General features: G+C 44.3%; 1 protein-coding gene across 4 annotated transcripts in view; it reads left to right on the forward strand.

The window, feature by feature from the left end:
- Positions 1-12792, forward strand: part of ULK4 (unc-51 like kinase 4) — a 1561547-nt gene that overhangs the window by 653202 nt on the left and 895553 nt on the right. For all 4 annotated transcript variants that reach the window (XM_063922404.1, XM_063922401.1, XM_063922403.1 and 1 more), the window contains one exon: positions 2801-2928. In XM_063922404.1, the coding sequence (XP_063778474.1) occupies positions 2801-2928 (128 nt within the window). The remainder of the gene's footprint in view (positions 1-2800; positions 2929-12792) is intronic.

Below are 12792 nucleotides of genomic sequence, written 5' to 3' on the forward strand. Positions count from 1 at the left end.
TATGGACGGGCTGCCGAGTGCCGACACAGAGGTAGCCACAGCCGTGAACTACCGCACTGTACTGTGTCTGCTGCTAATATATAGACTGGTTGATAAAGAGATAGTATACTCGTAACTAGTATGTATGTATAAAGAAAGAAAAAAAAACCACGGTTAGGTGGTATATACAATTATGGACGGGCTGCCGAGTGCCGACACAGAGGTAGCCACAGCCGTGAACTACCGCACTGTACTGTGTCTGCTGCTAATATAGACTGGTTGATAAAGAGATAGTATACTACTAATATTATATATACTGGTGGTCAGGTCACTGGTCACTAGTCACACTGGCAGTGGCACTCCTGCAGCAAAAGTGTGCACTGTTTAATTTTAATATAATATTATGTACTCCTGGCTCCTGCTATAACCTATAACTGGCACTGCAGTAGTGCTCCCCAGTCTCCCCCACAATTATAAGCTGTGTGAGCTGAGCAGTCAGACAGATATATAATATATATAGATGATGCAGCACACTGGCCTGAGCCTGAGCAGTGCACACAGATATGGTATGTGACTGACTGAGTCACTGTGTGTATCGCTTTTTTCAGGCAGAGAACGGATATATTAAATAAACTGCACTGTGTGTCTGGTGGTCACTCACTATATAATATATTATGTACTCCTGGCTCCTGCTATAACCTATAACTGGCACTGCAGTAGTGCTCCCCAGTCTCCCCCACAATTATAAGCTGTGTGAGCTGAGCAGTCAGACAGATATATATAATATTATATATAGATAATAGATGATGCAGCACACTGGCCTGAGCCTGAGCAGTGCACACAGATATGGTATGTGACTGAGTCACTGTGTGCTGTGTATCGCTTTTTTCAGGCAGAGAACAGATTATAAAGTAAACTGCACTGTCCTCACTAGTAAACTCTCTCCACTCAGTCTCTACACTTCTACAGTAACAGTACTCCTCCTAGTCAGCTCCAGTAAATCTCTCTCAGTCTCTTATAATCTAAATGGAGAGGACGCCAGCCACGTCCTCTCCCTATCAATCTCAATGCACGTGTGAAAATGGCGGCGACGCGCGGCTCCTTATATAGAATCCGAGTCTCGCGATAGAATCCGAGCCTCGCGAGAATCCGACAGCGTCATGATGACGTTCGGGCGCGCTCGGGTTAACCGAGCAAGGCGGGAAGATCCGAGTCGCTCGGACCCGTGAAAAAAAACATGAAGTTCTGGCGGGTTCGGATTCAGAGAAACCGAACCCGCTCATCTCTACTCCAGAGTAGTGATGAGTGTTAGATTCCTCTCAGACGTGTCTGTTGGTGGGACAGATCCCTCAGTTTGGAATTGTTTTGCCTGAATTAGAGCAGTCTGAAGGGTTACACTAATTCTCCATTCTCCTATTTCCCTACATAATCCTCTTCAAACTCCTCACCCTCACATACAAGGCCATCTCTAATTCCACTGCTCCCTACATCTCCAACCTCCTCTCCCTTCATACTCCCTCCCGCCCACTATGGTCAGCCAATGACCGTCGCCTCTAGTCTCCCCTGCCCTGGTCACTGTTTCCTATGCACGAGTTCAAGATTTTGCTGTGCTGCACCCCTTCAGTGGAACGCGCTCCCCCCGCTCCATTAGACTCTCCCCGACCTTGCAAAGCTTCAAACGGGCACTGAAAACCCACCTATTAAACAAAGCGTACCCTTCCGATGCATAAACTAGTCCTGAGGCTGCTCCTCCATCCCCCTGCCTCATGCCTTGAACGTCTATGCTTTGCTTACATTTTGCCATCAGGCTACCTCCCGCTTGCTTGCACCTCATGTCATCTGTCTGTCACTCCTTCCCACTAGATTGTTAGCTCTTCAGGCCAGGGCCCTTTTTGTCAAAGCCCACTTCTCGACACATTTCACTCGCAGCTCTCTCCTACTCAGCGACCATCTGTGCCCGCTTTTTCTCCTGCTGGTAAATGCTCATCTCTATCTATGGCCGCCAGCCCCAAGTAGTACGATGATTACTCCCTCGCTACTTACATCTTAGCTGTATTATGTTTTGAGAATTGTGGTGCTCTTTGTTACCTGTACTCTATGATTGTTATTTAATTATTGTAATGCTAAGTTTTGTCTTCCTGTACTGTCCTTTGTATGGCGCTGCAAAACACTTGTGGAGTCTTATAAATAAAATGTAATAATAATAATAATAATAATAATTAATTTGTATTCTGGTGGTGAATAGGGTTAGAGTAAAGGTGGTACAAGAGAGCAGGTCTAATTGGAAGAGAGAGGTGAGATTGCTTTATATGCAAAGGTTTGTATAGCTGCAGTCTTCAGCAAAGTAAAATCAGACAGGTTTGTGCAGTTCAGACCTGGTTCCCGATGCAGCAATCAGGTCTGAATTAGCCCCCATATATACTGTAATTTGAGGATTTATAATTTTCCTACCCTTTTTGTCACCTTCCCCCATCCACCATGAGAAGAATTTTAAGAGAATATATAAGAAAACCATATCTGTGTAATGCAGTTTTCACTAGGAATTGTCTTTTTTATGGTGTATCTGTTAATTGGAGAGATCATCATCATATGTTGTTTAAACTAGGTTGTTTATATTTCCAATTTTCTTCTGTCTCAGATTAATGCTAACCTAATCAAACAATGCAAAATTTAGCATTTTTATTTTTTGTCTGATTTACTTTTATCACTGTGATGAAATGACAGCATGCTGAGGCGTATTTTACTTTTCACTTTGCTTTAATGTTTCTCTCCGGTATGGATTTATGTTTCTGTACTCATTTATTTTTTGCATCTTTTACAGGATTTTGTTACAAAGATAGTGCGTCTTCTAGAAAGCCCTTCAACGGTGTTACGAGCCAAAGCTTTCCTGGTCATTTTGCAAGTTTTAATTAACAACAAAGAGATGTTACTGCTGTGCTGCCAAAGCAGGTAAATCTAATTTAATTAAAAATGTACATTCTGGAATTATTATTATTTTTTTGCATTTTCAAAGTGAGCAGCTATAATTTCAAATTGTATAGAAAGGGGGAAAAAAGGGATTTTATTTGTGACATAAAAATTTACATCTTATAAACCCTAATGTAATTCTGTATGTGAAAAAGATTGTGTTCTTTTATAGAACATATTTATCACAGTTCTTGTAGCATATTATTTTACCACATAAGGTAAAATAAACAAACTACAACATGGACCTATTTTTATAGAGCATGAAACCTCAAATTATTGTTCAGTCTTCTCTTTCCACCGAAGATTTTTCTAAATTGAAGAATGGAACTAAAATTCTCCACTTTGTAACGAGCTGCTGTACCTACAGTTGTCACCCTCATAACCTGTATGGTACAGCGCAGTGTAACGATACATTGTGTCGCCGTACACAATGCTCAATATATTGTACAATGGCACAATATATTGTTCATCATTTTTCTTCCTCTGCATAAACTCCTCAAAGACAAAATACAATTTTGTAGAATGTTCCAAACAATATATGTGACTGACGAAGGTATTTCTTAGTACTGTAAAAATTATATTTAAGTTCTTCCAGAAATAATACTTTATTCAGACCTTCCATGCCACACATAAGAGGGACGACGGCAATCCTTAATAATCAGACTGCCAATTTCGATAATTGTTGAAGGCTGTTCTCTTACCTTCTTTGAAAACTTTGATTGCTTGATGCTGCTGCTCCTGTCTTAGACATAGACATTACTCACCTTCTGGAAAGTGACTTTACAGATGTGTCCTCACACATCTTTGCCTGCATTCGTATGCAGTGCAGGCTGCAATTCCTTGCACACTGTAACATAGTGGGAACGTACATACGCCCGCTCCCGCTATAAAAGAAATGGCGAGCGGCCGCAGGCAGGGATGTAGTATGGTATTCTCAGGGCATGTTAAGCGGTTGGCATCCGCAATTAGCTTCCCTCGATAGACTTTATGGAGAAATTGTACGGTGGAAGTTTCCTGAAACGGGGTCCAATGGAGGCAAAATGGAGACTTGGTCCATGCGTAGATTCTTCAAATTCCAATGGATGGAGAGTGGGCACACACAGCAGATCTCACAGACGCGTTTCGTTGCACCATATGTTGAGTACACTGAATGCAAATGTGGCTTTATTGTCTAAGAGGCTGGATATATCTGATTCTCAGACACAAACATGGAGGAAATCCATGGAGGACGCTTTGTCTCAGGTACAGACCCCCTCTAGGTCACAATAACGTTCATTTACCCAGATGGCAGATACAGATACCGACACAGACTCTGATTGCGATGTCGATTTCAATGAGGCTACTTTACATCCAAGGGTATTTAGGAGTATTCAGTACATGATTGTGGCTATTAAAGATGTTTTACATATCTCTGAGGAACCTGCTGTTCCAGACACAAGGGTTTGCTTATTTAAAGGGAAAAAGCCTGAGGTGAAGTTTCCCCCCTCTCATGAACTGAACACTCTTTGTGAAAAGGCTTGGGAGTCACCTGACAAAAGGTGGCAGATTCCCAAAAGAATCTTTATGGCATATCATTTCCCCTCTGACGACAGGGAGAAATGGGAGTCGTCTCCCAATGTGGACAAGTCTCTATCCCGATTGTCCAAGAAGGTGTGGCTTCCGTCTCCTGACACAGCTGCTGTCAAGGATCCGGCGGATCGCAAGCTGGAGACGACATTGCAGGCCATTTTCGTTAATACTGGTGCATTGCTCAGACCTGCAGTGGCGTCGGTATGGGTGAGTAGTGCTATTGCTAAGTGGGCTGATAATTTGGCTTCTGATATGGATACCCTTGATAAGGATAACATTCTTTTGACTCTAAGTTATATCAAGGACGCTGCAGATTACCTAAAGGATGCGGCGAGGGATGTTGGCCTCTTGGGATCAAGAGCCAATGCCATGGCGGTCTCGGCCAGGAGGGCGCTGTGGATTCATCAATGGAATGCTGATGCCGACTCCAAGAAGAATATGGAAGCTCTCCCTTTTAAAGGTAGTGTCTTGTTTGGTGACGGCCTTGCTGACCTGGTGTCTACCACTACTGCGGGTAAGTCATCTTTTCTTCCTTATGTTCCCACATACGTCCTTTCGGCCTAATAAATACAAAAAAGGAAAGGGCTCGTCCTTCCTTGCTTCAAAGGTTAGAGGAAGAGGAAAGAGGTCACTTGCCGTGTCAGGCACCCAGGACCAAAAGTCCTCCCCCGCCTCTGCCAAGTCCACCGCATGATGCTGGGGCTCCCCTGCGGGAGTCCGTGTCGGTGGGGGGCCATCTCCGATTCTTCAGTCAGGTCTGGTTTCAATGGAACCTGGATCCTTGGGTCTTAGACATAGTGTCCCAAGGGTACAAACTGGAGTTTCAGGAGAACCCCCCCCCCCCCCCCACCCCGCCGCTTTTTCAAGTCGGGCCTTCCAGTTTCTCTTCCAGAAAGAGTAGTAGTAAATGCTGCGATACAAAAGCTGTGTCAACAGAGGGTCATCGCGCCGGTTCCCCCGTCCCAATGGGGGGAAGGGTTCTATTCGAGCCTCTTTGTCGTGCCGAAGCCGGACGGCTCGGTCAGACCGATTCTGAACCTAAAATTTTCAAGTTCAAGATGGAATCTCTTCGAGCTGTGATCTCCAGCTTAGAAGGGGGGGGGGGATTTTATGGCGTCAGTCGACATAAAGAATGCCTACTTACATGTCCCGATATATCCTCCTCATCAGGCCTTCCTGAGATTTGCGGTGCAAGATTGTCATTACCAATTTCAGACGTTGCCGTTTGGGCTTTCCACGGCCCCGAGGGTTTTCACCAAGGTAATGGCGGAGATGATGGTACTCCTTCGCAAGCAAGGGGTCGCAATTATCCCGTACTTGGACGATCTCCTGGTAAAGGCGAGATCAAAGGAACAGTTGCTAAGAAATGTGGAACTCTCCCTGTCGGTTCTGCGGCATCACGGTTGATTTCTAAATTTGCCAAAGTCTCAGTTGATCCCGACAACTCGGCTGCTCTTCCTGGGCATGATCCTAGACACGGAGCTACAGAGAGTGTTTCTTCCGGAGGACAAAGCTCTGGAAATACAGACCATGGTCAAGGAGCTTCTGAGACCGACAAGAGTGTCGATTCATCAATGCACTCGAGTGCTAGGGAAGATGGTTGCGGCTTACAAAGCCATTCCGTTTGGCAGGTTTCATGGCCGGGTGTTTCAGTGGGATCTGCTGAACAAATGGTCCGGGTCTCACCTGCACATGCACCAGAAAATAAGTCTATCTTCCAGGGCCAGGATTTCTCTCCTGTGGTCGCTGCAAGGTTCTCACCTTCTAGAGGGACACCGATTCGGAATCCAGGACTGGGTCCTGCTGACCACAGATGCAAGTCTTCGAGGCTGGGGCGCAGTCACGCAAGGAAGAAGTTTACAGGGAAAATGGTCAAGCCAGGAATCTTGTCTCCACACAAATGTTCTCGAGTTAAGTGAAGTGACAAGGCGTTGGGGAATTCCTCAGATAGACATGATGGCGTCTCACCTCAACAAAAAGCTTCCGAAGTATTGTTCCAGATCAAGGGACCCCCAAGCCAGTGCAGTGGACGCCCTGGTAACTCCGTGGGTGTTTCAGTCGGTGTATGTGTTCCCTCCACTTCATCTCATTCCAAAGGTGTTGAGGATCATAAGACGAACAAGGGTTCAGGCAATACTCGTCGTTCCAGATTTTCCACGGAGGGCCTGGTATCCAGATCTTCAGAAATTACTAGTAGAAGATCCTTGGCCGCTTCCTCTAAGAGAGGACCTGTTACTGCAGGGGCCCTGCGTGTTTCCGGACTTACCGCGGCTGCGTTTGATGGCGTGGAAGTTGAACGCCAAATCCTAGCTCGGAAATGTATTCCCGGGGATGTCATCCCCACTCTCCTTAAGGCTAGGAAGGCGGTCACGGCAAAACATTATCACCATATTTGGAGAAAGTATGTGTCGTGGTGTGAAACCAAAGCAGCTCCTGCGGAGGAGTTTCACTTGGGTCGTTTCCTCCACTTTTTGCAGGCAGGCGTGGATGCAGGCCTGAAATTGGGTTCCATAAAAGTGCAGATTTCGGCTTTATCTATTTTCTTTCAAAATTAATTGGCCGTGCTTCCTGAGGTTCAGACTTTCGTGAAGGGAGTGCTGCATATCCATCCTCCATTTGTGCCACCTGTGGCACCGTGGGATCTTGAAGTGGTGTTGCAGTTTCTTATGTATCACTGGTTTGAACCTTTGCGTAAGGTTGAGTTAAAGTTTCTCACTTGGAAAGTGGTCATGCTTTGGCATCTGCCAGACGAGTGTCCGAATTGGCAGCTTTGTCTCACAAGAGCCCATATTTGATTTTTCATGTGGATAGAGCGGAATTGAGGACTCATCAACAATTTCTGCCGAAGGTGGTTTCTTTGTTTCACATAAATCAACCTATGTGTGGTACCTGTGGCTACGAATGCTGTGGCAGTCCCAAAATCTCTTGATGTCGTAAGAGCTTTGACAATTTATGTCGCCAGAACGGCTCTTACTAGGAAAACAGAGGCTCTGTTTGTCCTGTATGCTTCCAACAAGATTGGAAATTCTCCTTCCAAGCAGACTATTGTACGCTGGATTTGTAATACGATTCAGCACGCTCATTCTTCGGCTGGGCTGCCGTTGCCGAAGTCAGTAAAGGCCCATTCTACTAGGATGGTGGCCTCTTCTTGGGCGACTGCCCGAGGGGTATCGGCTCTTCAACTTTGCCGAGCAGCTACGTGGTCGGGTTCAAACACTTTTGCAAAGTTCTATAAGTTTGATACCCTGGCTGAGGAGGACCTCATGTTTGCTCAATCGGTGCTGCAGATTCGTCCGCACTCTCCCGCCCGGTCTGGAGCATTGGTATAGACCCCATGGTTCTTTTGGAGTCCCCAGCATCCTCTAGGACGTAAGAGAAAATAGGATTTTAATACCTACCGGTAAATCCTTTTCTCCTAGTCCGTAGAGGATGCTGGGCGCCCATCCGAGTGCGGACTGTTCCTTGCAGTTGTATTGATACTGGTTATTTTCGGTTACACAAGGTTTGTGTATCGGTTATATTCAGCTTGTTGCTGTTGTTAGATCATACTGTTATCTGTTTTTCCTGCTGATCCAGTTGTACGGTGTGTTTGTGGTGTGAGCTGGTATGTCTCTCGCCCTTAGTTTAACAAAAATCCTTTCCTCGAAATGTCTGTCTACCCTGGGCACAGTTCCTATAACTGAGGTCTGGAGGAGGGGCATAGAGGGAGGAGCCAGTTCACACCCAGTCAAAGTCTTTTTAGTGTGCCCATGTCTCCTGCGGATCCCATCTATACCCCATGGTCCTTTTGGAGTCCCCAGCATCCTCTACGGACTAGGAGAAAAGGATTTACCGGTAGGTATTAAAATCCTATTTTTATCCATGTATGATTTTACAATTTTTATGATCTATTAAATCATATGTTATTGATATTGACCTACCTCTCTCATTTAAGACCTTAAGACCATCCAGCGCTATTGTTGTTTTTTTATGTTTTATGGTTTGGGGCCTGACCAACCCCTTGTGCTTAGCTGCTGTGTTGAACCTCCCCCCCTCCCAGTGCCAGGAGTAAAATCACCCTAGGGTGTTTTTCCTATTTTTTGTCTAAATCATATCATCCTGTTTCCTTTCTTTATACAGACATTCTACATATGGTAAGACTTTGGCCAGAATACCAGCAACTAGGTTTAATCAGGTGATATCAGTTATTATTCACTTAGATCGACAGGGTTCATGACGGGTAAACTGACATGTACAGTATCAATCTTAGATGCTTGTTCACTCACCTACAGGTCTCTCATGAAGATGAGTCATCTTCAGTAATTTTTTCTCTTGATGCCATAAAGGCATTTGGTTCTGTTGAGTGGCCCTTTTTGAGATAGACTATGAAATGTTGTGGTATAGGTCTAGTGTTAAATAGAATCAGCTTCTGTATTCAGCGTGGTTATCGTGATTGGTTTTATATCTTCTCCTTTTCCCCTATTACGTGGTAATAGACAAGGTTGTTCCCTTTCCCCGGCACTGTTTGCCATTGCAATTAAGCCTTTGGTCTGTTTATTACGGTTACAATAAGGCAGTCGGGTTTGAACTGGGTGCTATGCCGATGATTTGTCGTTATTCATTAACGATTGTTATACCTCCATGCCTGTAGCTCTTAACCTCATTAATCAATTTAGTAGCTTCTCTGGTCTGTCCATTAATTGGAACAAATCATCTGCAGTAGTATTCCTCTAAGGGGCTTGTGTCTGGTTACTCCCTTAGTCACACTTCGATTACAATGGATAGATATATTTAAATATTTGGCTTCCTGGATCTCGAATACATTCCATGAGTATATTTCTCTCAATGTTAAATCTCCAGTGGAACACTTAAAGGTACGATTGAGAAGTTGGAACAAACTACAGTACCCCTGTCATTGATGGGTTGAGTTAATATAATAAAGATGGTGATACGCCCGGTTGACCCGGGTATGGGAATTTGTCTCAAAGTTGTTGGGAGAGGAGGGAATGGATCAAGATACACAACTCTGGCAATCTAGAGTTTTGACCGAATTCTCTGCTGTAAAGGTTTTCAAGGTGGGGCGTAGTCTCTGTTGTCAAATATTTACCTCTGAGGTTTTCAATTCATTCTCTCAATTACAACAGGAGTTTGGTTTGTCTACTGTTTGAGATTTTTACAAATTAGAAATGCTTTCCCACTCAATTTCTTGAGGGCCCTACAGTTATTAATGACACTCTTATTATACAGAGGAGTTATCAGCTCTTAAAATTAAATGGGAGGCTGATCTAAGGGTCCTACTAGAAGAGGAGTGTAGATTAGCTTTAGAGTGCACTAGGGCCTCAACTGCTATTCAAATACAATTGTTCATACTATATAGGGTGGGTATATCTTACCCTATTACATCTGTATAGATTTGGGGGTAGGACAACATCCCAGTGCATTAAATGTGGATTGCTGAATGTACTTTTTTGCATCTATTGGGAGTATTCTCAAGTATTATTGTTTTGGAACCAAGTACATGTTGAGTATCCCATATCCAAATATTCCAAAATACAGAATAATCCGAAATACGGAATTTTTTGAGTGAGAGTGAGATAGTGAAACCTTTGTTTTCTAATGGCTCAAAGTACACAAACTTTGTTTAAGTTTCATATACACCTTATGCACACAGCCTGGAGGTCATTTAATACAATACTTTTAATAACCTTGTGTATTAAACAAAGTATATATCTCGAACTTGGATGGCCCAGAAAGGTCCACCATTTAATCAATGGCTTTCTCTTGTTAATGCAAATGTGACAAATGAGAAATATACTTGCATAGCCAGACAAGTAGATCCTACTGTAAGTTCAACAAAATGTGGGCCAAATGGCTTGATTCTAAGCATTTTTGACCTCTTATAAAAAGTCTGCATCTGTAGCTACTACCTTGTTAGTTTTATAAAGGATCTAAAAATAACAGATCTGTGCCATTGTAACTTTGTGAAACTTAAATCGACTTAAGCAGATACATAATCATGGTTTATTCTTAATAAAAATTTCATATTTGGAGCTAGATGAGGTTGATTTTGTATTTTCTGGGGTTTTTTTTATATACTATGCCTGTTTGTTCGTATCTATGTATCTATGTCGTGAAAAATAAAAAAATATTAAAATTAAAAAAATATATTACACATATACCATCCGAGCCACACATTCCCTTTTTATATATCAACCAACTTGTCCTCCGCAGAACACTTGCATTTGTCACATGGTCACGTTCTCACCAGCATGTCACACATGTCCTCATGCACCCTTATTCTCATTATGCCACAGTAGTGACCCACATTATGGGGTATATTCAATAAGGGTCGAAAGACGGCAGTTTTCGACTTTTTAAGGTCGAATCGTGATTCGATCTATTCAGTCTCCGCTATTTTTATTCGACAAGTCGGGGAATTCGACTTGTCGAATAGTACGTGAATCGGCGGTATAGATTCAGTCCGACATAAAAAAATGTCGGACTGAGAAGAGGGACCTTAGGGGAGGAGAGGGGGGGAGAGCTGCGCGCAGACAGGGGAGAGTAGTGCTACAGCACAGCGCTGCATGAGGATGTGTCACAGCCGCGCCGCTCACGGCAGCGTCCACCTGGCTCCAGCAAGCGAGGTCACGCTTGCTGGAGCCGGGTGGATACTGCCGTGAGGTCTGGTGGCTCTGAGACATCCTACTGCAGCGCTGCTGTAGCGCTGCTCTCCTCCATCTGCCTGCGGCTCTCCCTGCTGGTCTCCCCCCTCTCCTCCGCTCACAGGTCTCATCTCAGTTCAACTTTTTTTAAAGTCGAATTGAGATGGGATTGAATAGGGGTTGTCGGATCCATTCCGACAAATGCATGTCGGAATGGATCCGACCCTAATTGAATATACCCCTATGCACCATAGAGCATTAGATAGAGGATAGGTATCCAAATGATCAGAAACTAAGAGCCCCCTCCCTTCCCCAATAAGAGATAATAAAAAAAAAATCTATAAATCAAATATTTTCTTATCCGTCCATGCCTCTAAGTGCTCATCAGTTGTCCTCATATGTGCTTATATGCTCATCATACCTCCAACACATATTATCAGACCTCCCAATGTGACCCTTACATGCGCATCAGACCCCCTCACATGCAGCCAGACCTCACACAATGCCCCTTGCATTTTTTTGGGGTGCATCATAAATTCAAAGGCACTATACCGGAAACTACTGCGGAGGAAAGGGATCCAGCGGGTCACTATTTCAGTGGACTTAAAAGCAGGTATGCAATGTAATAAAACAGTGAGGAAGATAAGTCACATGCTTGGTAGATGAATCAGCGGCAGAAAGAAAGAAGTACTATTGCCACTGTATAGGTAACTGGTACGGCCTTATCTAACTGTGTTCAGTTCCAGAGGCCATGGGACATATTTAATAGGTTCCGAATTTGCAGGAGGTGCGGATTGCCGGGCGATCTCAGATTTTTTAATAAAGGAGCAATCATTTACAAGGCAAAACCATACCTTGTAAATGATTGCCACTTTTAAAAACATCCGAGATCATCCCGCATCTCCGGCAAATCAGGACCCTATTTCATATGCCCCCATATCTCCAGAAGGATATGAATTCATTAGAGACTGTACAAAGAAATGCAACTAAATGAATAATGCATGATTGTGGAAGTTATTACCCAAAATGCCTACACCAATCATGCATTATTCTTTCTGTGTCTTTTTTGTATGTGTGGTCTATCTTTTGATGTGTAATACTTAAATCTTCTGTATTATGTGCATTGTTTGAGTTCTAGTTGGCGCCGCGGATGGCTGCCTCGGTGCTGCTCTGCCAAGCATCCTTCGTTTTTAGTCTTACATGTATAATACGTCTGTCACGATCCGGGTATCTGGACGCCATTTCTTACCCATCAGATGCCTCCTAAGGCTGGCTCAGCGCTCCAGGACCGGATCCCATCTGTTATCCTGATGTGTACATTCCTGTATCCTCTCCTGTCACTCTGGGACGCTGTCACAGTAAACGCCATATTACACCTGGCATGGCGTCTCCCGCGGCCTCCGCCGCCGTCCCTGAACTTCTGCATGCAGAGTGTCTGAGTGGCGATTACGTCAGCCGCGGCCTCCGCTGTGTCCGCGTGGTTGGATGTGCATCTGTCAGCCTGGCGCCTCCTGTCTCCGGTGGCCGGCGCCGCCATTACTGTTTTCATTACCACATGGATTACAAACCAAACTTCCCTCCAAGTGTCTGCATGGGCGCAGCCATCTTGGATTCTGTCAGCTGATCATTTCCACCA

The sequence above is a fragment of the Pseudophryne corroboree genome, chromosome 5 (genome assembly GCF_028390025.1).
Source record: "Pseudophryne corroboree isolate aPseCor3 chromosome 5, aPseCor3.hap2, whole genome shotgun sequence".
Taxonomy (NCBI): Eukaryota; Metazoa; Chordata; class Amphibia; order Anura; family Myobatrachidae; genus Pseudophryne; species Pseudophryne corroboree.